Here is a 27,659-nt window from a genome sequence, read left to right as displayed (position 1 = left end):
GCAGCCTGTTTTTCACTGTGACATGTAGCCACACATACCCTGTGCTGCTGCCAGTGCTATGCTGGGTACATCTACACTGAGTAGAAACTTCTGTGATTCAAGCCACCTGGCTAGTCTTCAGTCACAGAAGTTTGTTTTAGTTGCTTAAGTGTAAAGCATCCAGTCCAAACAGTTCCTTTTCTCTAGAAGAGGATCACCAACAATCCAAAATCCTCTTCACTGGATTCATTCCCAGGATCATCATCCTGCTCTCACCCAACAAGATTTCAGAGATCACTTGTCTTGATCTCTTTACTTCCCTATGACAGTGCCTGATATCTTAAGTGAGCCGGTGTGTTTTTTATCTGTGCACACAGTGTTCTTCTCAATGCGTTCAACTTGTAGCTTCATGAATCTTTCTTCAACATCTTTGATCCTGGCATCAAAGTAGCATGCTGCTTCTGCTTAACATACTGCATGGACCACCACTATCTATCAAATACACAGGGCCAGTGCAATCATTTAGGTGACCTAGGCGGTCGCCTAGGGCACTGGCATTTGGGGGGCACTGTTTTCTTTGGCAGCAACCGTGGCAGCCGGATCTTCGGCTGCGCCAGTTGCCGCCAGCATTTAGGTGGAGGGAGCTGGGCAGGGGGGCGCGGGGAGGGCCGCCTGCAGCAAGTAAAGGGGGAGGGCACGGCACGCAGGGGAACTCCCTGCCCTGCCTCCTCCCCGAGCACGCCATGGCCACTTCACTTTTCCCTCCTCCCAGGCTTGCGGCGCCAATCAGCTTAGGCACCGCAAGCCTGGGAGCCGGGAGGAGTGAAGCGGCCACCGCGTGCTCGGGGAGGAGGCGGGGCAGGGGTGAGCTGCTCCACTTCTCCGGCCTCCCAGGCTTGCGGCGCCAATCAGCTTAGGTGCCACAAGCCTGGGAGGCAGGAGAAGTGAAGCGGCGACGGTGTGCTCGAGGTGCTCGTGCGCAGAGCGGGGGTGAGCTGGGGCGGGGGGGGTGCCTCAGGGCAGAGAGCTGCCGCAAGGGGTGCCAGGGCAGAGGGGGAGCTGCCGCGGGAGGGGGGGGCCTCAGGGCGGGGGCGCGGGGGAGGGCGCAAGGTGGAAGTTTCGCCTAGGGCGCAAAACATCCTTGCACCAGCCCTGCAAATACAGGATACCTTGGAAAACTTGGGCCAAAACTTACTAACCTGGGTAAGCAGAGGAAACTTCAGCCAAAAATGTATATAGGGCACCAAGCCCTGAATGTGACTATCTTCAGAGAACACCTCAGATTCACTGGCTTTAGCACTTGGGTTGGGCTGACTCACCTGATCTTCTCATCAGATTCTGTATATCAAGGGTCAGAATTCAGAGCATTTATTTTACTAACCCCCTAATACTAGGTAAATGCAGAGCCCCTGCCACAGCACTTTACGCTTAAGCAACTAAACTAAGGCATGTTTAAAAACAAACATTTAGGTCAGAAAATGGCCATTCTCAGCACCAAATTACACTCAAAAGTTAAATTACAGGATGAACAGTTGCAATGTCTGCTCTGGTTTGGGATGTGTAAGGTCATGGCCTTGGTCACAGCAAGATGGACAGAAGTTTATTGAGTCCAAGCAAGAGGGACAGGGACTGCCACAAGTGATACCTTCCCATCCCTGACAAAGCCACTGCTGAAAATGCCACATAAGCAACACCTAGAAAGAAACAGTGGGGATATCAGGATATGCTGCTATGTGGAAACCCTACTTTATTACAGACAAATCACATTTCCCCATTCACTTGCACTGAAGAGTTCACTCCAGAAATCCCTGCACTGGGGCTGAAGAACGGGACAGACATACCTGGCAGGGGGTGTCATCACTTGTAAAAGTTAACTCTCCAGAGCAGAGACTTTGAGACAGAAGATAATATATGACAAGTATTTGCTTCCAGACCCCTCCCCACAAACTCACCTCACTGCTGAGGGCAGTAAACTTGCAGAGAGAAATTATGAGATTGTCAAACACATCACTCAGGCCATAGTGTGCAGAAATCATTGCACATTTCCTGAAAGACAAACCACAAGCAATGTAACCACAACAGCACAGGACGTTCCCAATCTAGAACCCCAGGTCAGGTTCCCTCTCCACTGACAATGCAGGACCATTCTCCTGCATCTCGTACCACCACCTCACAATGCATGAAAATGTTAGCAACCCACCTCTGTTCTGTGCTGCCACCCTCCAGCACAAACTACTGGCAGGTGCACAGAGATCCTGAAACCCTGATATTTCCTTGTGCTGGTACAGAAAACAAACTGCTGCCTCAGAGACCCATGCAGACAGGACCAAGGTCCCCAGTTCAACCCTTAACGTAAAAGTACAGGTGGTAAATTTGTTCATGGTGTTGAGGTTCAAAGTTCAAAAAGGCCCCAGCTACAATGGTGTAATAATTGAGCTTTTAAAATGTGCTTACACCTAATTTGAACTCAGCTGTGACCAAAGATCCCCCAATACAGACTGCTCTGTCTAGGGAGGGATTTTTGCCAGGCCATGGAATTTTGAGAACGAGGTTGGCCAAAAAACATTCTGGTTCCTACCCTGGCCACAACTAAGTTTAAATGGTGCTCCGTCACTTTAAATAATTTATTACAACAATGTGGACCACACAAAGATTGAGTGGTATCAATCAGAAGTCTTTACGGATTGAATCCACATGAGCCCAGGGAAGAGCACTAGCCAGTACTGTGGGGCTGCAGCCTGGGAGCAAAAGCTTCTACGTTGCTAGGGAAAGCCAACAGCTGATCTTCTCTATGTGCCCTCCAGCTGGCAGACAGGAGACACTGCCCAAAATGGGGATGATTTACACCCACAGACTGGAAGCCTACTAGATCTCTACGGAGGAAGAGTAGGGCTACCTGAAGCCAGAGATAGCCTTCTGAATGATTGTTTCATCTAAGCTCTTGTCAAAAACGTAGGATAGGGCTGCAATGGTGGGGCCCCAAGTCATGGTGAAGAGATCATGATCGTAGCTTCCTGGAGGCATGTGCAGGAAGATGCCTTCATCAGTGGCACCACGATGCAGCAGTACATTCCATATGTAGTTTTCCTTCACCAGGCCCGTCTGCTCTTCTGGCATCACTATTTCATCATTTCTAGCAGGGATGGGAGGAAAGGTTAAGGTTTGGCTCAGAATGAAAAAAATCTAACATTACCCCAGCAAGCAATAGACATTGATCAAAACTACAACTTATTTGTTGAAATCTGGAGATGCCTCTTGAGGAACGTCTAGGTACTTAGCACAGGTGGCTGCATGACCCTCCTTCTGGAGGAGACTTGAAAGGCAGTCCCAGACTAAGAAGTCTGCCTCACTTCCAGACCTAGTTGTTGCACGCAATCACAGACTGAAACCAGCTGAGAGTCAGAGTCACATCCTGCCTCCTCCAAGCTGTAATCCCCTTAGCTTCAAAGTGGCTGGGCCTGGATTTATTGAATAGGATAATTTCTGAGCTGTTATTAAAGCCTCCTCACCCACAGCCAACTCTGCGCACGAAAGGACCACAGCAGTCAGGAATTCCCCCAAGCAGTGGTCTGTGTGCCAGGAGCCCCAGGCAGAGACCAGGAACAGACAGTTTCATGAGAAAGAAAGGGACAAATACAAAAGCAGAATATACAAGACCAAGACCTGGCCACACCATCTCAGGGCACCAATGCAGCATCAGAGAGGGACACTGCCTCCGGCACTACAAGTTCTAATACAGTTGGAAGCCTGACCCAGAGGAGTGGTTTCTTAGCTACAGTATTTCACATGTGCTGCTCTCACCCTGCCGTTCCTTCACATGTTGATACAAGCCATGTTCTTTTTAAAAAAATCTTTATCTTAAGCCTTGCGGATTAAAATACCATGGCAGGGATCCAACTATATAAATCCAATTCAGTAACTGTGACAAACCTATTAGCACAGCCCCAGATTGAGATGGAAGATGGTCCAAGGCAGACTGGCACATGATCAGCAGAGTTCTCTAACTGTGCTCCAGAGGTCTCACAGACCAAAACAGAGCCGCTATGCTCGGTGAGTACATGGAAATGCGATAGAGGCCCAAGTACTTACTTGATGGCGTGGTACATGTCCTCCAGTATGTCCTGTTCAAAGTCTTTGCCTCCATTCACCCCCTTCAAGTTCTTCCGGAATTCCTGGGAACATTACAGTTAGCACCAAGATGATTCTCTTAAGAATATTTCAAAAACGCTAACTTAAGTGGCACTCAGCAACTCAGAGGCCCATATGCAGCTTGCAGACTCCATGGGTCTGATTGATTGTCTGCTTGCCTTTCCTGGGACTCAAGAAACACTGACCAATACACTATAATTCAAGGAGTATTGAATAATCCTTTTAGTGGCATGGGAGCTTTCAGTAGCCTCCATCCCAGCTGCTGACAGGCAACGTTACATGGGGATGGTCCATTAATGTTACATGTGGTTAGCTTCAACTGTGCATCAGGATGACAAATACACCACCTCTGTAAGAACACTGTGCCATCACTTTGAGCACTCTGCACTTCCCCAGTTGCTTATTCACTTAGCATCACTTCTCTAATCAACTAGTCTTTTTTCTATTGCTTCTTTTCACTCTTACTAGGTCTTATGATACAGCAGGTCACAAAACTGTGTTTACAGAGTAAAAGCAATTCAAAACTTCCCTGCATGTTACTGCTTAGCTTTCATTTCTTCAGACTGCGTCACTCTTGTACTTAACCCCAACACTACTGTTATTTACAGTACATCGAAGAGTGATGAGTGGGACAGACTAAACAGAAGATGGGAGGAACAGTAAACGAAAGAAAGCCAGAAAGGTGAAAATAGAACATAGTGCTATGAAAATGAAGAGAAGTAAGAGGCATCATAACAGCCACGTGCAGGGAATCTGCTCTCACCTCTAGGGTCATTGGAACATTCTGCTTGCGGACATTATGGTTATGCTGGTCAGTGTTCAGCATAATAACTGCGTAGGCCAGGGCAAAGCAGGCGTCACTACTAGCAAATGGAGAGCCATTTGATTTCTGAAAGGCAAATACAGCCACAAGTCAGATCCATGGGAGATAGATGCACACATGACCTGAGATTTCCATTTTCCTGCCAGCACAACAGAATCCAACAAATGGACTGTCTGAAAAATCAGAACTCTACTCCCAGCTTCTGGACAACGCCCCGGAAGAAGTCACTGTGCCATCCCCCACCTACACAGTAATGTTATAGAACACAGGGAGTTCAAAAGAAGTCAAATTCACACTGTGATATGACATGTCAAGGATGGCAAACATACAGAAGGGGTGGAGGGAGCATAATTTCTTCCCACCCAGTACGCACCCGCCAATGTTCTGTGAAGGCTTCCAATAGCCTCTGAATCACCGGTGCCTCTCCTGGTAAGCGAAATGCTTCTAGGTAAAGCCGTAATGCTTCATCCAGTCTTAAGCCTTGGAAATTGAAAGTCCTGCAATAAGAGCAAAATGCTATGAGAGACTGAAACAGACAGGAGAAGAGGGCAGAGTAGACAAAACAAGGCATGTGTGCACTCAGAGATTTACTGACTCGAAAACACTGAGGATCAACATATAGGAACGAGCCATACTGACTGGTGGGCAGGGAGCAGAGGGAGATGGGCAAGAGTGGTAGGTGGAAGAAAGCCAAGGAAAGGTCACCAATAACAGCCAGTGGATAGGAACAAGGAAGGAGGAACAGCGGTCATAGTAGCTGGTGATCTGTTTAGCTCCTGAATCAGTTCCCCTTTGTGACCAAATACAAGAAACAGATACCAACTATGGAAAAATACTCACCCCACAAAGCTCTCCAGCAAGTCTATGTTCTTACGGTCACTCACGAACTCCCCAATCATCTTCTTGTCTAGCCGGGGATTTTCTCGCAGCCACTGGGCCACCTCATTGTTGTCCATAGGGATGGCCAGAAGGTTCTTCTCCTGCAGAAACTGTATCCCTTTCCTTGGCTTCTGGTTGAACTGCTCTGTGCCAGTTATCAGGAGCTGCATGAGACAAGCCAACAGTTACCAGTTTGGTAGAAGAGCCCTATAAAGCGGAGAACCTCTCTATGGAGATTCACTTCCACTTTTTAATACAGGTGCTCTTGGGGGTCAAAAGCCACAAAACAAAATTACTTCAAAGGCACTGTGAAAAATATGACTGACTTCAGGACTGAATACGTTGCTATACTTGTGTGATCTTGCAAAAGGGATCACCCAAAGCCAGATCTGCAGACCTCCCTCCTCAGAGACGCAACAAAACAGTGAACAGCACAAACCACAAAAAGCTTCAAGTCTCACCCAGTGACCAATTCTGATACTACAGGGTATCCAGTCCTCCCCAACACTGTTAATCAACTAAAGCAGAGGAAGCCGCAAGATGAACTCCGAACAAATACCAGGAGATCAGGGCTACTCCTGTACAACAGTAGCCACTTTTATCCAGTTTTTTGGACTAGTGGAATCTCATTCTAAGCCACTTACAGGAGTGCAGGTAGCAAGAGTCCTATGCACCTATGTGGAATGCAGAATCAAGAGACGCTGAGGGTTTGTCTACACTACCCAATGGGCAGTGATCGATCCAGCGGGAGTCAATTTATCGCATCTAGTCTAGACGCAATAAATCGACCCCTGAGCGCTCTCCCGCTGACTCCTGTACTCCACTGGTGCAAGAGGTGCAGGCGGAGTTGACGGGGGAGCGGCAGCAGTCAACTCACTGCAGTGAGTAGATCTAAGTATTCATGTAGCCGAAGTAGTGTAACTTAGATCGATTCCCCTGCCCCCCCTCCCCTTAGTGTAGACTAGGCCTAAGGGCTTGGGGTATGTCAACATCTAAAACACTACAGCAGCATAGCTGCTGCACTTTAGTGTAGACACTACTTATGCCGATGGGAGGGGTTCTCCCGACAGTGTAGCTAATCCACCTCACTGAGAGGTAATAGCTAGGTCCATGGAAAAATTCTTCCATCAGCTTAGCACTGTCTATACCAGGGGTTACATTGGTACATGTGGATTTTTCACACACCTGAGACACACAGCTCGGCCAGTGTAAATTCCTAGTGTAGACCAGGTGTTAGAGAAGTAAGAACTATAAAGAGTTCAGCAGGTGAGACAGGAACATCTGGAGGTCCATAAGGACAAGCAAAACCAACTGAGAGTCTGGGATAACACAACATAAATGGATTTTTTTTTAAAAGATAACTCAATTCTGTTTATACTTACATGATTTGTGCTTCAGGACCAGGATTATATAACAAAATGTCTACAGTGCAATAGAGCACCCGGTTAAGGAAGGGTTAACTGAAGGTTTTGTCGTGTTAAGAAAACCAAATGCACAAACAGCTACATGAACTTTACTAAAGCCCCAGAATAAATGTCAGTTCCCTGTTAGTTCCCATCACCATGAAACCGCTAGCAATGACCTAGTGAACTAAATTCATGACCATCCCAATTCTAACTCCCCTGGGCTCTCAGTACCTCAGAGCACATCCCCCACTCCTCTCTATCCCCCCATATATGCCTGTGTGAACTTTCTCAAAGTACAATGAGATACACAGCTCCTGTAGTGTAGAGAACACAGGGATGCAGTCAGGATAACATCTGTTAATGATTGTTAAGTGCTAGATGCTGCCGTGATGAAGCCCAAGTACCTACCTAGCCTACCTAGCCTGAGGGGTTACCTTGATATGGAAAACCATTACTATATATTTGGAGCTGCAGGACAAAAAAAGAGTTGCCTATTCCAGACTGTAGGAACCTTTGACAGTTATCTAACAAAAAAAAATTAATCATCTGTATGATATATGGCTAATTAAACCTCTGAGCAAAAGATGTGATCCACCTTTCTTAAACAATGATCCTCAAACAACCTCCTCTCCCCAACAGCCTCCATAAAAAGCAGCCTTACAGTGGGATGTGAAAGTCAACAAATTTGGTCCTTTTTAGACCAAGGGAGGAGAGCAAATTCCAAAGCGGCAAGGCCATTAGAGAGAATATCCTGCCAACAATTCCCTCCTTTATAACTGAGGGAACGCAAACTACAGCTCTTACATTGGTTATGGGGAATAAAGGGGGATCTGAGGTACTGCAAGACAGTCCCACACAGTTCAGAGCTGTCTAAATCAGAACCAATGCCTTAAACTCCATTCAAACCCACAGGCAGCCAAAGCGGATCATAAGGCACAGATGTAATGTGCTCACGATGAAATACCCTGCACATACACATTTTGTGACAATTTTGTTTCTGAATAGATGTAAGATAGCCCCAAGAAAGCACATTATTATCTAGTTGAGGTGACAAAGGCATGAATCACAGTAGTGAAATCTGCATTGGAGAGAAAAGGTTGCAGCCTTCTAGCCAGATGCATGTGTAAAAAGCCATCCTGGCCACCACTGAAAGCCAACTCATTCAACCCAAGTTGCAACCACCCATAAAGGGATAGTTAAAATCACCATATCTTTTGATTGCTTGCTCCAGCCTACCAACACCACCCTATTTTATCTGGACTGGGCCTCTGTCACTCATACTGAAATCATCATAACCCTGGCTTCCTCTCTAGGCCTCCTAACAGACTCATATATACGCTGAATGTATGTCTGCAGTACAACAGCTCAGCTACAGCGGTGCAGCTGTGCCACTGTAGTGCCATAATGTAGATGCTTCCTACATCAATGGAAGGAGTTCTTCCACTGATATGATTAATCTACCCCTCCAAGAGGTGGTATCTAGGTCTTCTGTCGACCTAGCTGGGTCTATAGTGGGGTTAGGTCAACCTAACTACGTTACATGATATTTTTCACAGCCCTGAGCAACGTAGCTAGGTTGATCTAACTAAGGAGTAGACCAAGCCTGAGTGAGAGGGAAAACAAGACGGAACCCAGCAGAACTCCATACGAGCGCACCACTGAAAGAAGAGCAATTACCCAATGCTATCCTCTGGGATCTCTCTGAGCAGTCTCATCCATCTTGCTTTTGATATCAAAGACAGCTGATAGATCTAACACTACCAGAATGGATACCTGACCTCCATCCAACTTGAGGAGGAGACCAACTACTAAGCAAGTGCAGTCTCCATGCCATACTCAGATTGGACTCAGATTAACAAGGGTCAAAGAAATTGAGGCATCTAGATATGGGAAGAGTTGTCTTGTCACAATCTGTCAATCATTTTACCCATAAAGGGTACCCACAATTGGCCAGAATGCCATTTTCAAATGGGGACTTCTTGAGACCAGGCTGTACCAATGCTTCGATAAGAGTAGCAAGCAACCTACCCTTCTTGAGGGAGATGTTAACCATTTCCATTAACATTAGGCCCAGCAGTTTCCCCAATGGCCTCCAACAGCCTGGGGCACCACGGATCCAGAGTACAAGTTCAGGCATGAAATTTCCCCAACACTTCCAGTAACTCAGAGCACTACCAGAGTGAAACTCAAGTAGACACAAAGTAATATCTACTCCCTTAAGACACTGTCCTGCCTCCTTTGATGCAGTTTGGTCCTCAGTGTGACACTATGGAATTTATTATACACACAAAGGTCTCAAATGAACATCTAAAGGTTTGATTAAATCAAGCCAAAATGTAAATACTTCATGGAGGAAGAAACAGGACAATGTGCAAAGAACCAATTTACAGTACGTTAACAGACCGCACCTTCTTTTTGCTCTTAATTTCCATCAGTTCCTGAGTTCTGGGCAGGAGGCCAGAAAACCTAGTAGGCTTCCTGGGGATGTTCTTCTCAGCTAGGAAGGAAAGTGAAAGTGTCATTACAGCCAACCTCTCCCCCACAACAGCATCGCTCACTATGGTGCACTGACTTATTTTTCAGTGCCCCCCTGCAATCACTAAGCCCTGCTGCACTGCCTTTTCTGCAAATGCCATAGTATCTCACTATACTACCTCCTGGTCCCTACCACACACAACCTTCCCGTCACTGCTCAGCAACTCCAGTACCATACATGTGCACAGGAGCGTCCCAGCCATGATAATTTCACACACCCTGTTTATTTTTCTGCCTCCTCTGGGGCTGTTGCAGCCTGAGAGAGATGATCCTGTCTTAGAGATTGCTGTGCTAACTGTGACTATCTGTTTTTGCTACAAGTAAAGGGGACCCACCAGTTCCAACCCTCTCCACACATACAAACATCAACAGTAGCCATGCTCTGTCAAATACACCACATCTAAAGTAACTTGAGCGTCCCATGCACATGTGTTTCTGGCTCTGAGCAGGTTCTGTTAACACGTGTAGCACAGTCCACTATAAGTTATTAGTGCCAAAGAACATAGGTATGAACCATTCCCTGCATGCAGATGTTCAGTCAGAGTCAAGATCCTGTGGGGACTATTACCTGCATCACTTCCTCCCTCCAAATCCTGGCAGCCCTGCTTCATCTGGTCAGCCATAAGACACCCACTGGTGGGTGGGCATGCCCCAGACAGCTCCGTGACCACATTGGGAGAGTTCCCTTCACTCACTCTCTCATTGTCTGTGGGCAAAAGAGAAGGCAAGAGAAATCAGCAATAGAAGATTGACACGAGCTTCTGAATAATCATAATGCCTTTTACTTTAATTGCTGTTCACCACTTGAAGGCCTTTGCATGTCTTACCAAAATAAAAGACCAGTTACTGACCTTACAGGAACTGAGAGACTTTGAGATGTGTTGCCCTCATTGATTTTGTGACCCCACTCCTTCCCTGCCACTGCAGAGCCCTGCTCCTCTGGGATTCTGTATTGACAAAGGAACTGAGGGGCAGCTGGATCCACTCTGCCCTTTATATTCTTGGGTGAGTCAGTTCCTTCTCCAAGATTCTGTATTGGTGAAGGAACTGATGCATCCAAGGGTATTAAGAGCAGAATGGGTCTAAATGCTCCTCAGTTGCTTTTCCAATACAGAATCCCAGAGGAGCAGGACATTGTAGCAGCAGGGAAGGAGGGCAGGTTGAGGAATCCGTATTGACAACACATCTCAAAGAACCTGTAAGATAAGTAACCATTTTTTCAAGTGATTTTCCACACAGATCCCACTCTTGGTGAGTAACAAGCAATTATCAGTTTGGTTGGAGATGGGTGCTAGGAGCCTTGTTTAAAACAATAACTGCAGGACAAAATAGGCATCTGATGTGGAGGCCTCTACCAAAGTATAGTGTTTTTTAAATGTTTGAACCAAGCTCTTTATAGCTGTCCCAGAAATTTCAGAAATAGGGACATTCTTCAAACTGGCAGCAGAGGCTGCATTAGGTCCAGTGAAATGAGCTCTAATGTGAGTAGGTGGATCTAACCTGGCTAATTTATAATATGTCCTTATAAAATTGGAGAATTCTACCTGAATCGTAACACGCTCTGCAAAGATCACAGTCAGTCCAGGTGAGTTCCTGAATGATTTTGTCGTGGTAAGGTAGTACGACAATGCCCTTACTACATAATGTATGTGAAATTTAGCTTCCAGGAGGTTGAACGAGGCTTGGGGAAGAAGACTGGAAGATGAATAAATTGGTTCGTATGGAACCCTGAAACAACTTGGGGCAAGAACTTGGGATGAAGCCTAAGAGTGACCCTGTTCTTATCAAACACTATTATAAGGGGGACCCACCAGGCAGGTGTGACTCTTCCCTACCAGAGCTGATGTAATGGCTACTAAAAAGGAACTCTTCATTGTAGGTGGTAAAGGAAACAGGTTACTAAGGGCTCAAAGGAGAGACATCAACACATTAATACTACAGTGAGATCCCAAGAGGGTGAGGTCTCCCAAACTGGAAGAAAAACACGAGTTAGGCTCTTAAGGAATCTAGCCACTGTAGGATGAGAAAATACAGTGTGATCCAAGATTTGGGGGTGGGGGGGGGTGGAGGGGGGAGAGAGAGAATGTGCAAATATTGCTGCTAGTTGGATCCTTCTGGAATGAATAGAAGTCCCAACTGTGTCAGGTATAAAATAATCCAATATTGTTTAAATGAGTGTTGTCAAGGGAGACAGCTTGTGCTAAGATGCCTATATAGAACACCCCTTCCACTTAGCTTTGTAACTCAGTCTACTTGAGGCTCTCCTGCTACAGCTGAACAGCATGTTTGGACAGATATCAGCCAGCCAGCATCCAGGCTGTCTGACATAATGATCCTGGGTCAAGCTGTAGGATGTGACCATTGTTGTGCAAGACTACGTCAGGCACAGTGGGCAAAGTGACTGGGGGCTGCGATGAGAGGTTCACTACATCTGAATACCAGAACTGCCTTGCCCATGCCAGGGCTATCATGATCACTGATTCAGTAACTTGCCTCATTTCCTCAGTATCATGAGGATTGGGAGGGGGAAAAGCATATTGGTTCTAGTATTCAAAGGATGAGAAAGGCAAGTGACAGGGAGCCTAGACTGGAGACCACTCTAAAACAGATCTGTCCATTCTTGTTCTGAACTGTGGCAAACAAGTCTATTAATAGGTATACCACTTGCAAAAGATTCTGTATAACAAATGGTTATTTGCCTTATAGTAATTGTGGTACTTTGAGATGTTGTCATCTGTGCAGATCCCACTGTAGGAATAAAATTGTCAGACACATAGAAAAACAAACTGTTGAGCAATAGTCAACATGGTTTCTGTAAAGGGAAATCATGTCTTACTAATCTATTAGAGTTCTTTGAGGGGGTCAACAAACATGTGGACAAGGGGGATCCAGTGGACATAGTGTACTTAGATTTCCAGAAAGCCTTTGACAAGGTCCCTCACCAAAGGCTCTTACATAAATTAAGCTGTCATGGGATAAAAGGGAAGGTCCTTTCATGGATTGAGAACTGGTTAAAAGACAGGGAACAAAGGGTAGGAATTAATGGTAAATTCTCAGAATGGAGAGGGGTAACTAATGGTGTTCCCCAAGGGTCAGTCCTCGGACCAATCCTATTCAACTTATTCATAAATGACCTGGAGAAAGGGGTAAACAGTGAGGTGGCAAAGTTTGCAGATGATACTAAACTGCTCAATATAGTTAAGACCAAAGAAGACTGTGAAGAACTTCAAAAAGATCTCACAAAACTAAGTGATTGGCAACAAAATGGCAAATTAAATTTAATGTGGATAAATATAAAGTAATGCACATTGGAAAAAATAACCCCAACTATACATACAATATGATGGGGGCTAATTTAGCTACAACGAGTCAGGAAAAAGATCTTGGAGTCATCGTGGATAGTTCTCTGAAGATGTCCACGCAGTGTGCAGAGGTGGTCAAAAAAGCAAACAGGATGTTAGGAATCATTAAAAAGGGGATAGAGAATAAGACTGAGAATATATTATTGCCCTTATATAAATCAATGGTACGCCCACATCTCAAATACTGCGTACAGATGTGGTCTCCTCATCTCAAAAAAGATATACTGGCACTAGAAAAGGTTCAGAAAAGGGCAACTAAAATGATTAGGGGTTTGGAGAGGGTCCCATACGAGGAAAGATTAAAGAGGCTAGGACTCTTCAGCCTGGAAAAGAGGAGACTAAGGGGGGGGATATGATAGAAGTATATAAAATCATGAGTGATGTGGAGAAAGTGGATAAGGAAAAGTTATTTACTTATTCCCATAATACAAGAACTAGGGGTCACCACATGAAATTAATAGGCAGCAGGTTTAAAACAGATAAAAGGAAGTTCTTCTTCACGCAGCACACAGTCAACTTGTGGAACTCCTTGCCTGAGAAGGTTGTGAAGGCTAGGACTATAACAGTGTTTAAAAGAGAACTGGATAAATTCATGGTGTCCTTAGCCTCTGTTTGTCAGATGATGGAGATGGATGGCAGGAGAGAGATCACTTGATCATTGCCTGTTAGGTTCACTCTCTATGGGGCACCTGGCATTGGCCACTGTCGGTAGACAGGATACTGGGCTAGATGGACCTTTGGTCTGACCCGTACGGCCGTTCTTTTGTTATGTTCTTATACACGTGACACTGAAATCTTTTGAATAGCAGTATCTGTTGGGCTTCGCCTGCACCGTGCATAGCCTCCTACTTGAGGGCATTAAGGACAGAGCGACCACAACTGTCCCTCACTTCCTTTACTAATTCAGAGACCCAAATAATGGGGGTCCACACAGATGACACCACCTCAAAGAACCACAATCACTATTAGGGAAGTAACTCTTCCTTTTCTTAGAAAATCTGACAGTGTAGATCCCACTGTAAGTGACTGCTAAGCAGTGCCCTATCTGGAAAGTGTGATTGAGGAGCCTTCATTGTCACTAACTGAATAGTGATGGTAACACTGCTCTACCACATTTTTGCATCTGATCTTGCATCCAGATCAAGGGCTTAGTGTTTAAATCAAAGAAAGGGGATTACTCCACATATTGCCTTGCAAATTTTGGATCCGCAATGCATAGGTTGCAGTTTTTGCTCTTGTGGAATGAGTTTTTAATATATGAAGGGAGAGGAATATCATAGAATATCATGTGATACACTGATGTACACTATGTGATCCGTTTTTATGTTCTCTGGGAAGAGATGACTTGACCTTTGAAGCACCAGAGATGGCAATAAAAGTACAGGGAGACAGTCTGAAAGACTTTGCCCTCTGAAGATAGTAAACCAAGTCCCTTGAAATGGCCAAGATACGAAGTTCAGCCTCTCCCAGAGAGAAATGAGGTTTTAGAAAATAAACAGATACATTACAGATTGGTTTGAATGAAAGCCTGACAGAGCCCTCTGTAGAGTCCTTTTTGACTACAATTATGCTACACAACGGGTGAGAGAGGGTACTTAGGAGATGAATCCCTACTGTGTTATGATGGGGATTAAGAGAAGTATACCTCTTCTAAAGATAGGCCTGTCCGTGTGCTGTGGTTCTGCTGTATCCTCCCTAATTGGGTAGGGGCTGATGTTGGTACTAGAGATATCTCCTTCATCTGCTGTACAGATGATTCAGTAACCATTGGCTACATTATCAACACCTTCAACCTCTCGAGAAGAAGTGACTCGAGTACCAGTTGTACAAATGGATCATTCAAGATTGAATATGCTCTAGGTACAGACCTGGGCAGTACTGAAGTGCTGGATACTTGACAAAGCATGGGCCATGGGTTTAGTAGATACCACATGAACCAAAAAGAGCTATGTCAGGTCATTAGTTACCCTTCTGTTGAGCCCAAGACCCGTCAGATGCCTGCAGACTCTTGTGTCTTGACTTGGTAGGCAGCAAAGAGGGTGACCTATGCCTCGACTTATCTCTGGAGGGGTGTTCCTGCCTACTTCCATCTCAGCGTGACACTGGAATGAAGAAGACAACTGGGGCCTCTTGGTTGACTTAGCACAGGAGTTCAGGCTGGAATCTCAGCTGACTAGGGTGCTCATCGAGTGGGACTGACCAGAGAAGCGAAGTCCAGCTGCGTCCTTCCTTTTGCCATCCAGAGGATTGCATAGATGGTCTAGCTTTCTGAGGCTACTGAGGCTAAGGAATAATGTCTGGAACATCACTCAGGGAGTATGTCCCTCTCCTAGGCAAAAAAGGCACTTGGAGTGGACTTTTGCCAGAGTCAGTAAAAGACGGTTACTCACCGTTGTAACTGTTGTTCTTCGAGATGTGTTGCTCCTATCCATTCCAGTTAGGTGTGCGCGCGCCGCGTGCACGGCTCGTTGGAAGATTTTTACCCTAGCAACCCCCGGTGGGTCGACTGGGCGCCCCCTGGAGTGGCGCCGCTATAGCGCTAGATATATACCCCAGCCGACCCGTCCGCTCCTCAGTTCCTTCTTGCCGGCTACTCCGACAGTGGGGAAGGAGGGCGGGTCTGGAATGGATAGGAGCAACACATCTCGAAGAACAACAGTTACAACGGTGAGTAACCGTCTTTTCTTCTTCGAGTGATTGCTCCTATGCATTCCAGTTAGGTGATTCCCAAGCCTTACCTAGGCGGTGGGGTCGGAGTGAGACGTGGCAGAGTGTAAGACTGCTGAGCCGAAGGCTGCATCGTCTCGAGATTGTTGCACCAACGTGTAGTGGGAAGCAAAGGTGTGGACAGACGACCAGGTAGCCGCCCGACAGATGTCCTGGATGGGGACGTGGGCCAGGAAGGCGGCAGAAGAGGCCTGCGCTCTCGTTGAGTGAGCGGTGAGACGGCTAGCTGGCACGTGAGCAGTCCTGATACATGATGTCACCCAGGACGAGATCCTCTGCGAGGAGACTGGCTTGCCCTTCATGCGCTCAGCAACCGCTACGAATAGCTGGGGCGAAGTCCGGAAGGCTTTCGTTCGCTCTATGTAAAAGGCGAGGGCCCTACGCACGTCGAGGCTGTGAAGCTGCTGTTCACGACGTGATGTGTGCGGCTTTGGGAAAAAGACCGGGAGGAAGATGTCCTGGTTTACGTGGAAAGCCGACACCACCTTAGGGAGGAAGGCCGGGTGTGGCCGAAGCTGCACCTTGTCTGCATGGAAGATGGTATACGGCGGGTCAGCCGTTAGGGCACGAAGCTCAGAAACTCGTCTTGCTGAAGTAATAGCGACGAGGAAGGCCGTTTTCCATGACAAATAGAGAAGGGAACACGTGGCCAAGGGTTCAAAGGGGGCTCCCATAAGCTTGGCTAAAACCAAGTTCAAATCCCAGGTAGGTGTAGGGCGCCGTATCGGCGGGTACAATCGTTCTAGCCCCTTAAGGAAGCGGGAAACCATCTGATTGGAGAAGATGGATCATTCCCCTACGCCAGGTCGGAAGGCGGAAATGGCTGCCAGGTGCACCTTCAAGGAGGAGACCGCGAGCCCTTGCTCCTTGAGAGACCAGAGGTAGTCCAGGATCGTAGGAATAGGGGCCACGAAAGGATTGAGACCCTTCTGATCGCACCAGAGTGCGAAACGCTTCCATTTGGCGAGGTAGGTGGACCGAGTGGAAGGCTTCCTGCTTTCCATCAGGACATGCTGCACCGCAGCCGAACAGTCACGCTCCGCTCGGGTCAGCCACGGAGGAACCAAGCTGTAAGATGGAGGGACTGCAGGTCCGGGTGGCGAAGCCTGCCGAACTCCTGTGTTATCAGGTCCGTCCATAAGGGGAGGGGGATTGGATCCCGTACCAAGAGCTCGAGCAGCAGGGTGTACCAGTGCTGTCTCGGCTAGGCCGGAGCGATGAGTATGAGGCGGGCCCTGTCCCTCCGGAGCTTGAGTAGCACCCGGTGCACAAGGGGAAACGGAGGGAAGGCATACAGCAGGTGACCCGTCCATGAGCGGAGGAATGCGTCCGACAGGGAGCCTTGCGAGCGACCCTGGTAAGAGCAGAACTGTTGGCACTTCCTGTTCTCTTTGGAGGCAAACAGGTCTATTTGGGGAAAGCCCCACCTTTGGAAAACTGTGTGGATAACATCTGGGCGAATCGACCACTCGTGGGAGAGGAATGATCTGCTGAGATGGTCGGCTAGCATGTTCTGCACTCCTGGAAGAAACGATGCTACCAGGTGAATCAAGTGGGTTATGCAGAAGTCCCACAGTTGCATCGCTTCCGTGCAAAGCCGGGAGGAACAAGCTCCGCCCTGTTTGTTGACGTAAAACATCGCCGTCGTGTTGTCCGTGAAAACGGTCACACAGCGCCCTTGGAGATGGGCGCGGAAGGTTTGACACACCAAGCAAATCGCCCGCAGCTCCCTGACATTCATATGTAGGGAGAGCTCTTGGGGCGACCAGAGACCCTGGGTGTGCAGGTCGTCGAGGTGCGCACCCCAGCCCAGTGCCGAGGCATCCATGGTCAAGGTGACGGAGGGGTGGGGTGGGCGGAATGGAACTCCGGCACACACCACCTCTGGGTCCATCCACCAGTTGAGCGATGGAAGGGTTGAACTCGGGACTGTGACTACCATATCTATGGAGTCCCGGTGTGGTCGGTACACTGACTCCAGCCAAGTTTGAAAAGTGTGAAGACGCAGTCTCGCGTACATGGTCACGAAAGTGCAGGCGGCCATGTGGCCCAGGAGGCTGAGGCAGGACCGCACCGTTGTCGTCGGAAAGGACTGGAGGTCTCGGACGAGGGAAGCTATGGTCTGGTGCCGAGCCCGAGGGAGGCAGGCCCTGGCTAAATTGGAATCCAGGACCGCACCGATGAACTCCACCCGCTGCGTCGGAGCTAAGGTAGACTTTTCAGCGTTGATCATAAGGCCTAGACGTTGAAACAGGGCCAAGATCTCGGTCATTTGACGCGTTACGAGTTGCCGGGATGAGCCGTGGACCAGCCAGTCGTCGAGGTACGGGTAAACATGTATGCGACGACGGCGTAGGGTCGCAGCGACCACTGCCATGCACTTGGTGAAGACCCTCGGTGCCGTGGAGAGGCCGAAGGGAAGCACCATAAACTGGTAGTGCATGCTGCTGACGACAAAGCGTAGGTAGCGTCGATGGGGGGGGGGGGGTAAATTGCGATATGAAAGTATGCGTCCTTCATGTCGAGGGCGGCAAACCAGTCTCCCAGATCCAGGGAGGGAATAATGGTCCCCAGGGTTACCATGCAGAACTTGAGCTTGAGCAGATATCTGTTGAGCTCTCAGAGGTCTAGTATAGGTCGTAGACCTCCCTTCGCTTTGGGGATTAGGAAGTATCGGGAATAAAATTCCCTGCCCCGCATGCCTTCCGGCACCACCTCTATGGCACCCAAACTCAACAGAGTCTCGACCTCTTGCAAGAGAAATTGCTCGTGAGAGGGGTCCCTGAAGAGGGACGGGGAGGGTGGGTGGGAGGGAGGGGGTGAAATAAACTGGAGGCGGTAACCAAACTGCACCGTGTGAAGTACCCAGTTGTCTGTTGTTATCTGGGACCACACCGGGAGAAAGTGGGAGAGATGGTTGAAAAACAACGGGGAAGGATCTCGGGAAGAAACTGGTGGGCCGTCCTCGGGCATCCCATCAAAAGTTGTGTTTGGGTCCCGAGGTTGGCTTAGAGGGCTGTTGGGACTGGTTTCCCTGGTTGCCCGATTGCCTGCTCCGGTTCACCCTGCCCCTGCGCCGATTATCGGGCCGCAGTCTGGGCTGGTTGAACGGGCGGTACGGTTGTGGCCCGAAGGATCTCCGCTGGGTAGCAGGAATGTGCATGCCCAGGGAGCGAATGGTGACTCGGCCATCTTTGAGGGTCTGTAGCCTTGAGTCCGTTTTTGCAGAAAATAGACCCTGGGCATCAAACGGCAAGTCCTGAATAGTGTGTTGGACCTCAGGCGGCAAGGTGGAAGCCTGCAGCCAAGAAATCCTCCTCATGGTCACCCCAGAGGCCAAAGCCCTGGCTCCTGAATCCGCAGAGTCCAGAGAGGCTTGGAGGGACGACCGGGAGGCCTTTTTGCCCTCCTCAATAAGGGCCGAGAATTCAGGCTGGGCGTCTGTTGGCTCCAGTTCAGTGAACTTTGACAGGGACACTAAGGTGTCATGGGTGTATCTACTGAGGAGGGCCAACTGATTGGCAATCCGCAGTTGGAGTCCACCGGCCGAATAGACCTTCCGTCCCAAAAGATCCATGCGTTGCGCCTCTTTCGATTTCGGCGCTGGAGCTGGCTGCCCATGCCGCTCACGATCGTTAACGGACTGCACTACCAACGAGTCTGGAGTCGGGTGTGTATACAAATACTCATACCCCTTGGATGGGACCGAGTATTTCCTTTCCACCCCCCGAGCAGTGGGAGGGATGGAAGCCGGCGACTGCCAAACTGTATCTGCATTTCGTTGGATCGTGCGAATAAAGGGCAAGGCCACCCGGATAGGGGCGTCAGCCCCGATTATGCTGACCACAGGGTCATCATCCTCTGCCACCTCCTCAACGGGGAGGTTAATGTTCCGGGCCACCCGTCGAAGTAGGTCCTGGTGGGCTCACAGGTCAATCGGGGGAGGGCCCGATGACGACGCTCCTGCTACAGCCTCATCCGGTGAGGACGACGAGGACAGGCCCGGAATCAGGGTGTCCGGCGGGGGCTCGTCAATCTGCTGCGAGGCCTCCGCAACTGGGGGATGCTCCCCAACAACAGGTGGCAGCGGTTCCTCTACCAATGACGTGGGAGGAGGTTGGCTGTCCGTAGCTTCAGGCGCCCTGTGGTCGGAAGTCCTGGGGCGCTGAGAGAAGGGCACCCCTTGAGCCTCATGATAGGCCCATGGGGTCCAGAAGGCCCATTGGGGAGGACCCTGGTCCTGCCCTTGAGGGTCGGCGCGTGGATCGGCTACACTGTCTGCTTGAGAGGAGACAGACGGCTGTCGGGAAGGCCACGGCGGGGCAGAGGCACTGTGGGACTGAGCCGTCGACGCTGCCGGTCTGTCCCTGGATGCCGGTCGTCACGGTGCCGGGAGCGAGATCGGGACCATCGACCGTGCCGGTGCCGGGAGGTCGACCAAGATCTCGACTGTCGGCGGTGGGAGCGGCTGCGAGACGAACGGTACCGAGAACGGTACCGGGAGCCAGATCTGCGTCAGTACTGTCGGTCAGGAGAGCGGGACCGGGATCGTCTCCGGGAGTGCGACCGGTACCGCGATGGAGAGTGGTACCAGGACTGCGACCGGCGCCGAGATCTGGAACGGCGTGAAGGAGAACGTCTCCGGGACCGGGAATACCGTCTCTCCTGTCTGTCAGGGGAAGGGGGCCGCATGATAGCCGGCTTGCCCACTGACTTCACAGCCCGCACCGGCGGTGCTGGGGGCTGGATACACGGTGGCTCGGTGAGCGCTATCAGCTCTCTCGCCGTCAAAAAGGTTTCGGGTGTCGACGGGAGAGACAGCTCGACCACGGTTCGCACTGTGGAGCAAGGCGGTACCAGACTCAACGGCTCTTGCAGTGCTGGAGTCGACAGTACAGCGCACGATCTGGGCGCCGGCTGAGTCGGCGCCGGGGGTGTCGGAGCCGGCAGCTGGGCAGGCGGTGCTGGTGCAGATGCCTTGGAGGCCGTCTGCGCCGGCTTACGCTTCCTCGCTGGAGAGAGGGAACGGTGCCGGGACGTCGGTGCCGGTAGCTGTTTTTTCATAGTCTCAGTACCGGACCGGCCAGGAACCGCTGGGGCGCTCCGTACCGAAGAGGACTGTGGAGCGGCTGATGTCGGCACCGAAGGGCTAAGAGCCGACTCCATCAAGAGCTGCTTTAAACGAAAGTCTCTCTCTTTCTTTGTCCTCGGCTTGAAAGACTTGCAAATAGGGCACTTATCTGCACGATGAGACTCTCCTAAGCACCGCAGGCAGGAGTCGTGAGAGTCTCCAATCGGCATGGGCCGCTGACAGGCCGAGCAGGGCTTGAATCCCAGTGCCTTGGGCATGAGCCCGCACCGGTTCGGGAAAGGAAGGGTTAGGCCCCCCGAATTCCCGTAACTAACTAACTAATGAACTAATCTAACTAACTATATACAATAACTACAAAGAAGAAATCAGAAAAAAGCTAGGGCTGTGGAGGTCAAAGGAGCACTCCACCGTTCCAACGGCCGTCACGGGCGGTAAGAAGGAACTGAGGAGCGGACGGGTCGGCTGGGGTATATATCTAGCGCTATAGCGGCGCCACTCCAGGGGGCGCCCAGCCGACCCACCGGGGGTTGCTAGGGTAAAAATCTTCCGACGAGCCGTGCACGCGGCGCGCACACACCTAACTGGAATGCATAGGAGCAATCACTCGAAGAAGAAATGGCACTGATTCTTCATGAGGGGCAGGAGGAGTGGAATCCATGTGGACAATATCTCAAAGAACGGTATGTTTTCAAAGAAAGGGCAACATGCTCTAAGTGGAGCAACAACAGCAGCAAGGTTAGTGCACATGCGTATATACACAACATTAAACATTTTGTCCTGAAGGATGCCACAGATGGACTATAGCATTCATGGAACAGAAAAGCATTCCAGATATGTCTCTAGAACCGTTAACAGATAAGGCCATGCCTCCTGCCCTCTCCAGGCTGTATCTTGGGACAGACACTGAGCTCGATCTCCTTGATCTCAGTTGCCAGTGACTAAGTCCCTGAAGTGGAGTGATCTGACATCAAGGTTTTAAATGCTAAAGAGTATTGGAAAGCATGAAACTGGAAGAATGGAAATACATTATCTTGGAGTTCACTAGCTGAGCGACCAAAAGGAGGTATACAAGTGGGTTTAGAATAAAGCTAGGGCTGAACATGGAGATGTTAAAAAGAAAGGTCTCACTGTTGCTTGGTTCTTTGGTGCTACTGGCAGTTTCTGTGCTGGGTTTGACCACTTCCTTCTCCTGTTGGTGGATGTTGCTCAGCACTTTGGCTTGGCAGTGTGCTTCAGTGCTATCAATCACTGTCAGCAATGCTTCAAGAGACAGCAGGTGGGTAGTGTAAAGTTGTCCAGAAACTGGAAAGGCATTCTGGGAAATCAAACAGTTGAATGTCAGATGGTCTCAGATTTAACACCCTTCAAGGCGAGTTTGTCCCAGTGCTCTGAATACGTAAATGTACAATACAAAACCCCCAAAACTTTCCACATAACTTTTTGAGACCTCCCACTCATTTTCCCCCACTTAACCTTACTGTACTTCTTCCACTTCTTTGATCTTCCAGAACCTAAGTGGTCTGTCTTAGCCATACAAAGCTGTTCAACCAGAACCTTTCATCCACCACCATCTGCTTCTCTCTCCTCCTCTCAGACTCTCTGCTATCCCTCTTCTAGAGGGACTTTCCTCTCCACATCCCCACCTACACCTCCCTCCCAGCCCTGTTCTAGCTCATGTTCTGAAGTCTGCAGCACTAGCTGAAGGGAAGGGCAAAGCAGAGTCTTTTCTGGACCTTGGAGAGCAGTTTGGTGAGGTCCTCAAAGAGGTTAGAGCAGTAGTAGTCACAGTCATAGTTTATATAAAGCTCAGTGACAAAGCTGGGGATCCTCCACAGCTGAACAATGGCCTCCAGGGCCATCTCCTTCATCTCATAGGGCATCTTGGGGTTCTCCACAGTGATGATCTCCATCAGCTTCTTTATGTACATCTGGGAGAAACACAGAACAGCTCAGGTTAGGGGAAGAGAAAGGAAAACAGGACAATACTGAGTTTTCAGGGCTATTTAAATAGAGATTTGCAAGTTCCCCTTTCACATGTGATTCACAGTGTGAAATCCTCCACATTTAGTGAATGCTCACGCCAGTGGAAGAACCTCTTCAGGTTCCTGTACATTTAGTAACTTCATACACATTTCAACAGCAAACTCTTAAGGTGCCACTGAATTATTTTACCATTAAGCGGACTGAGATTCACTATTCCAGAAAGCTAGAAGGAAGGCAAGGCAATGTGTAAGTTTCAAAAGCACTTTACTGTTTTAATAGGAAGGGACCCAGAATAGCCCTCAGAACCCCCCCATGCAGCTACTAATACCGCTTGGGCTGTACCCTATTGAATCAGTGTATGTTGCCACCCCATTCTGTATACCCCTACATGTCAAGCAATTATTACTGACCTATCCCATGGGGACCATGTGGTTGTATTTCAAAAACTCACCTCCAGTTGGAACTTCAGGTGCTCTCTCATGCTCTCGAAGAGAAGGAAGCATACCCTGAGGGAGGCTGCATACAGATTGAGCCGTTCCACACTCAGCAGCTGAGCAACGAACAGAAACATAAGGAGTGAGAGGTCAAACCATACTACCTGCCCAGGTGAGTAGTACTACTGTTGTATCACATAACAGATCTATTTTCTGGAAGCAATGCCCTCCTCGTCTCAAGGTCTCTCCTGCTGTGAATGGCAATGGCCATGCTTCAAACACTCCTCCCCTGCTTTCAGGGAACTCGAATTTCTCCTTCAACTGCTACGCTTGCTCTTTTGTAGAGCATGCATATCTCCTTTAAGCAGAAAGCTAGGTGACTAGCTGCCTGCAAGGATGCCACTCTAAAGAACGATTAAGTACTTATTTCCAAGTCTCCACCTGTTACCAGTCTGGTCACTTACCATCTTGGGGATGCATCTCAAAACCCCGTTTTCCCAGACTACGCCATAGAGTGTTGTTACAAAGCTACTGAGACAATGGAACCAAGTCAATCACAACAGCTCATTAAAATCAGCTTCCTCACTCTCTACCTTGAGGTAAGAAAGGCAGAAGGTTTTCCACCTATTGCTTTAATGAGGGAGAGTGAAGACAGAGATCAAGAGGAGACATTTCTGCCCTTCAAAACCATTTGAGAATTTGATGAAGAGAAATGGTGAGGGGAAATTATCTGGTACCAGTTTGGGGGCTAGGGGTGATCCAACAGTGTTATCTGCTGTATGAGAGGAAAAGGATTCAGGAAAGGTCGGGGAGGAAGAGTGCCCATGTGTCATCTTCTCCCATATACAACAACAGTAAACTAATAGACTCTTGTATAAATTCTTATGAAGGCCTCTTTCTATCAGAGACACGCTCTCTCTCCTCTCACTGGGAGAGCAACCAGATTTGTGATCCTACATCACAGCTAACCTCACCTCAGTTTCCAAAATAGAAGTTCTAGCCAAAGTGAGCTGTGGGGGAGGTGTGTTGGGTTGCCATCATTCCCATCTGGTACACAGGGAAACTCACTAGCACAGCATACCCAGTAGCCAAGCCCAAACTCACTTGAAAAAGGTGCCGACACAACTCATCTTTCACAAGCCCCAGCAGAGACTGGCAGTTTGCAACAGGGGCAGACTCCAGAGCAACAGTGAGCAGCTGCAGCCCCATGTGGATCATCACCTCTGAGTTGTGGCGGTCGTGTGGGTTGGTGAGGGAGATGAGGAAGCGGAACAGCTCTCGTATACAAGGCAGACCGTAGGGGACCAGCGCTATTCCTGAGGAAATAAGAGCTGGTAAGAAAATGTAGAGCCTCTACAAGTTTGCTCCCATCTCTTACCGATGCCCATCTAGAAGTATGGAACAATTTGTTACAGAAAATAGTTCAGGAACAGGAACTCATCTCCCTCCTCTCAAGCTGTGGAGTAACACAGACAGAGGCAGAAAGGACACTAGCAGTATTCGAAAACTCTCACCTTCTTTTTGGGAGGACTGTGTAAAACGTACTCCTCGGGGATTGACATAGTCCATGTCATGAACAGAGGCAGAGTCAGAATGTTCTGCCACAGATGTGCACTCTTCTAGCACCTCTGGGATAGACTCTACTGAAGCCGACTGGATCTTCTCCACCCTGAGACCTTCATTCTTCATTCATACCAGTCATTTGGGAAGCAAGGAAAAAAACAGAGCAAGTATAAACTAATACTGCACCAGCTGCAGGTCAGGCTCATTCTCTTAGAGTGGCCAAAGTAGCACTGGGCACTCATGAGGGAGCAAAGTAGAACTCAAAATTCAGACAAAAGAAACCTTGTACATCACTTATAGTCCATCCCCCACAGCCAATGTGGGGGAACACCCTCTAGTGTGTGTCTCAGTCTGCTTTAGAAATGTCCACAATGATAGGCTTCAGCAGCTTCACTTGGAAGATTCTGCCACAGCCCAATCGATCTTACTGCTAGCAGAACAGATAAAAACTGATTTAAAAAGTAAAAACTGTATTTTTAAATTTAACACAGGTTTAGGTTTTAAAAATAAACCTATTTAAAATTAAATTTGAAATTGACAATCCATATTATGGCCTAAATTCATTAGAATCCATCAGCGGCTAAAAGCCCATACTGTTGCATGGGTGTAATTCATAAAATCATGGGTGTAACAAAGCCAGAAATGGCTAAGAACTTAAAAGCTGGATGGTAACACACCACAAATCCCAGTGATGATTGAACCTGGGGATATTCTGAACAAAAAGGGCTATCAACAATCCTTGTAGCTGTTTCCATCACGTCACACTGGCTCTACTGACATTCTAGGCTTCAGAGTGATACACACAGAAAATCCTTGAATCTTCTTATATAGATTAAAATCATATAAATTACATATAAAAATAATATTAAGCAGTACATGTTTGTTGCCAAGTCTTAAAGAAACCACTGAAGACACCAGTTAAGCACCTGGAACCAGAATTTGCTGAAATGCTAAACCAACATTTGACGGCATTTGCCTCTTCTGAAAGCGCAGAGAAAATATTTTCATTTCAGTTTATTCAACTAGTTCATTTCAATGACTAGTTAATTCAAAGTTAAGAAACCAATTGGGAGTTCAAAAAGCAAGAAAGCTTGTTTTCCTCTTCCAATCTATGAATAAAACTAGGTGTGAGAGGGTGAGATCTACTAGTTTTACAATCATGAAGGACATGGTTACCAAAAAGTCAGTTCAATTCACTAACTACAGATAATACAGTCGAACCCATTTATCTCGACCTCGGTTAACTTGCCAATCGTATTAAGTCGACGTTTTAGAAGTGGAACCGCCAAACTCCCTCTTTGTCTTATCGGTTTCTCATCGGTTATGTCGATTCTTTAATCTCGCCGAACCCTAATATCTCGAGCACAGAAGAGCGCCGAATTTGCCACTTACCGGTAAACTACTAACTCCGGCGGCAGCCCTGCCCGGCTCCTGCCGCATCCCTCCCCGGCCGCGCGACTCCTGCCCTGGCCCCGCGTCCCCAGCCGCCCGGCTCCCCAGCCCCAGCCGCCCAGCTCCCCGCGTCTCCAGCCGCCCGCTCACCGGCCGCCCAGCCCTGCGTCCCCAGCCGCCGCCCGCCCGGCCCCGCTTCCCCGGTCCCCGCTTCGCCGCCCGCCCGGCCCCACTTCCCCGGTCCCCGCCCGGGTTTTTGTTTATCTCGATCATCGGTTATCTCGATGCTTTTTGGCAAACCCCTAGCCCGGCGACATAACAGGGTTCAACTGTACTTCCTTTGTTTAAAAAAATCAGTTAATTCTAAATGCAAAACATGTTTTGAAAAATTTTTTGATAAAAACTTTTCTTCTTATTAATTCAGCACCTTTAAGGTTGCTCTGTTTAATTAAAAAAATTAAAATGCTGTTTGCGCATTTAACTGAATTTGAATTTCCACAAATTGACACAAATCACAAGTAAAAAACTTGATCTTCTAGTAAAGAAATGCATCATTCACCATTTTCTAACAATCAAAAAGGAGAAATTAAGAGTCTGAATAAATGCAAATTAAGGTATAATTGCTTAAATAAATGTATATAGATACAGTGTATCCTAGTTAGCAAAAAGAAGCAAACAATTTAGCGTAAAGGTTATCTTTAGTAGCAATTCAACATATTTTAAAAGGTTACCAGCTAATGAGAATGAACCTTTCTTTAGGAAAATAACTAAAATGTACAAATGTAAAACATGATTAAAATCAATCATTTAAACCAAGGTTTCTGACTTGATGACTTGCATCACTTACATTTAAATCAATCTACTCGGCCTGCTACTAAGTTTTTGATCTATACAAGTACACTTTTCTTTTTAATTGCACCACATTATATCTAGTCATACTCCCTGACTAGGCCAGACCAAATGCATGTGCACATGCACCAAGCAATCATCAAAAACGTCTCTACAAATTAAAAAATTGAGGCTGGAAAATTATTACTGAAGACAGCAAAAAGGAATCACAGCAGACTTCAGCCACCTCTGCCTTTATTAGTTACTCCTTTAAGGCTGGCGTAATGGAAACATTGGAAAGGATACAGCTACACAGAAACTGGACCACACAGTTACTCTTTAACAGTGGCCAATGCCGGATAGTCTTGAGGAGAGTATGAACACATAATGCACCCAAACGATGCAATTCTATGCTATTAAGGGAAATTTCTTCCTGACCACTTTCTAAGCTCCTAACTATGTAGCACTAGTGACACTGACCAAAAGGAGGGCACAAATACAGACACT

The 27,659-nt window shown here is 48.1% G+C and overlaps 1 protein-coding gene across 7 annotated transcripts in view; it reads right to left on the bottom strand.

Annotated features, from left to right (window-relative positions):
* Positions 1 to 27,659, bottom strand: part of GBF1 (golgi brefeldin A resistant guanine nucleotide exchange factor 1) — a 170,888-nt gene that overhangs the window by 20,247 nt on the left and 122,982 nt on the right. For all 7 annotated transcript variants that reach the window (XM_039547186.1, XM_039547188.1, XM_039547187.1 and 4 more), the window contains 13 exons: positions 24,884 to 25,052; positions 24,474 to 24,685; positions 23,387 to 23,485; positions 22,686 to 22,880; positions 22,081 to 22,267; positions 10,340 to 10,477; positions 9,645 to 9,733; positions 5,792 to 5,994; positions 5,325 to 5,448; positions 4,892 to 5,017; positions 4,069 to 4,151; positions 2,876 to 3,112; positions 1,932 to 2,025 (listed from right to left, as the gene is read on the bottom strand). In XM_039547186.1, coding sequence (XP_039403120.1) covers positions 1,932 to 2,025; positions 2,876 to 3,112; positions 4,069 to 4,151; positions 4,892 to 5,017; positions 5,325 to 5,448; positions 5,792 to 5,994; positions 9,645 to 9,733; positions 10,340 to 10,477; positions 22,081 to 22,267; positions 22,686 to 22,880; positions 23,387 to 23,485; positions 24,474 to 24,685; positions 24,884 to 25,052 — 1,956 coding nt within the window. The remainder of the gene's footprint in view (positions 1 to 1,931; positions 2,026 to 2,875; positions 3,113 to 4,068; positions 4,152 to 4,891; positions 5,018 to 5,324; positions 5,449 to 5,791; positions 5,995 to 9,644; positions 9,734 to 10,339; positions 10,478 to 22,080; positions 22,268 to 22,685; positions 22,881 to 23,386; positions 23,486 to 24,473; positions 24,686 to 24,883; positions 25,053 to 27,659) is intronic.

The sequence above is a fragment of the Mauremys reevesii genome, linkage group 7 (assembly GCF_016161935.1).
Source record: "Mauremys reevesii isolate NIE-2019 linkage group 7, ASM1616193v1, whole genome shotgun sequence".
Classification (NCBI taxonomy): Eukaryota; Metazoa; Chordata; order Testudines; family Geoemydidae; genus Mauremys; species Mauremys reevesii.
This window is presented reverse-complemented; position numbering and strand designations above follow the sequence as displayed.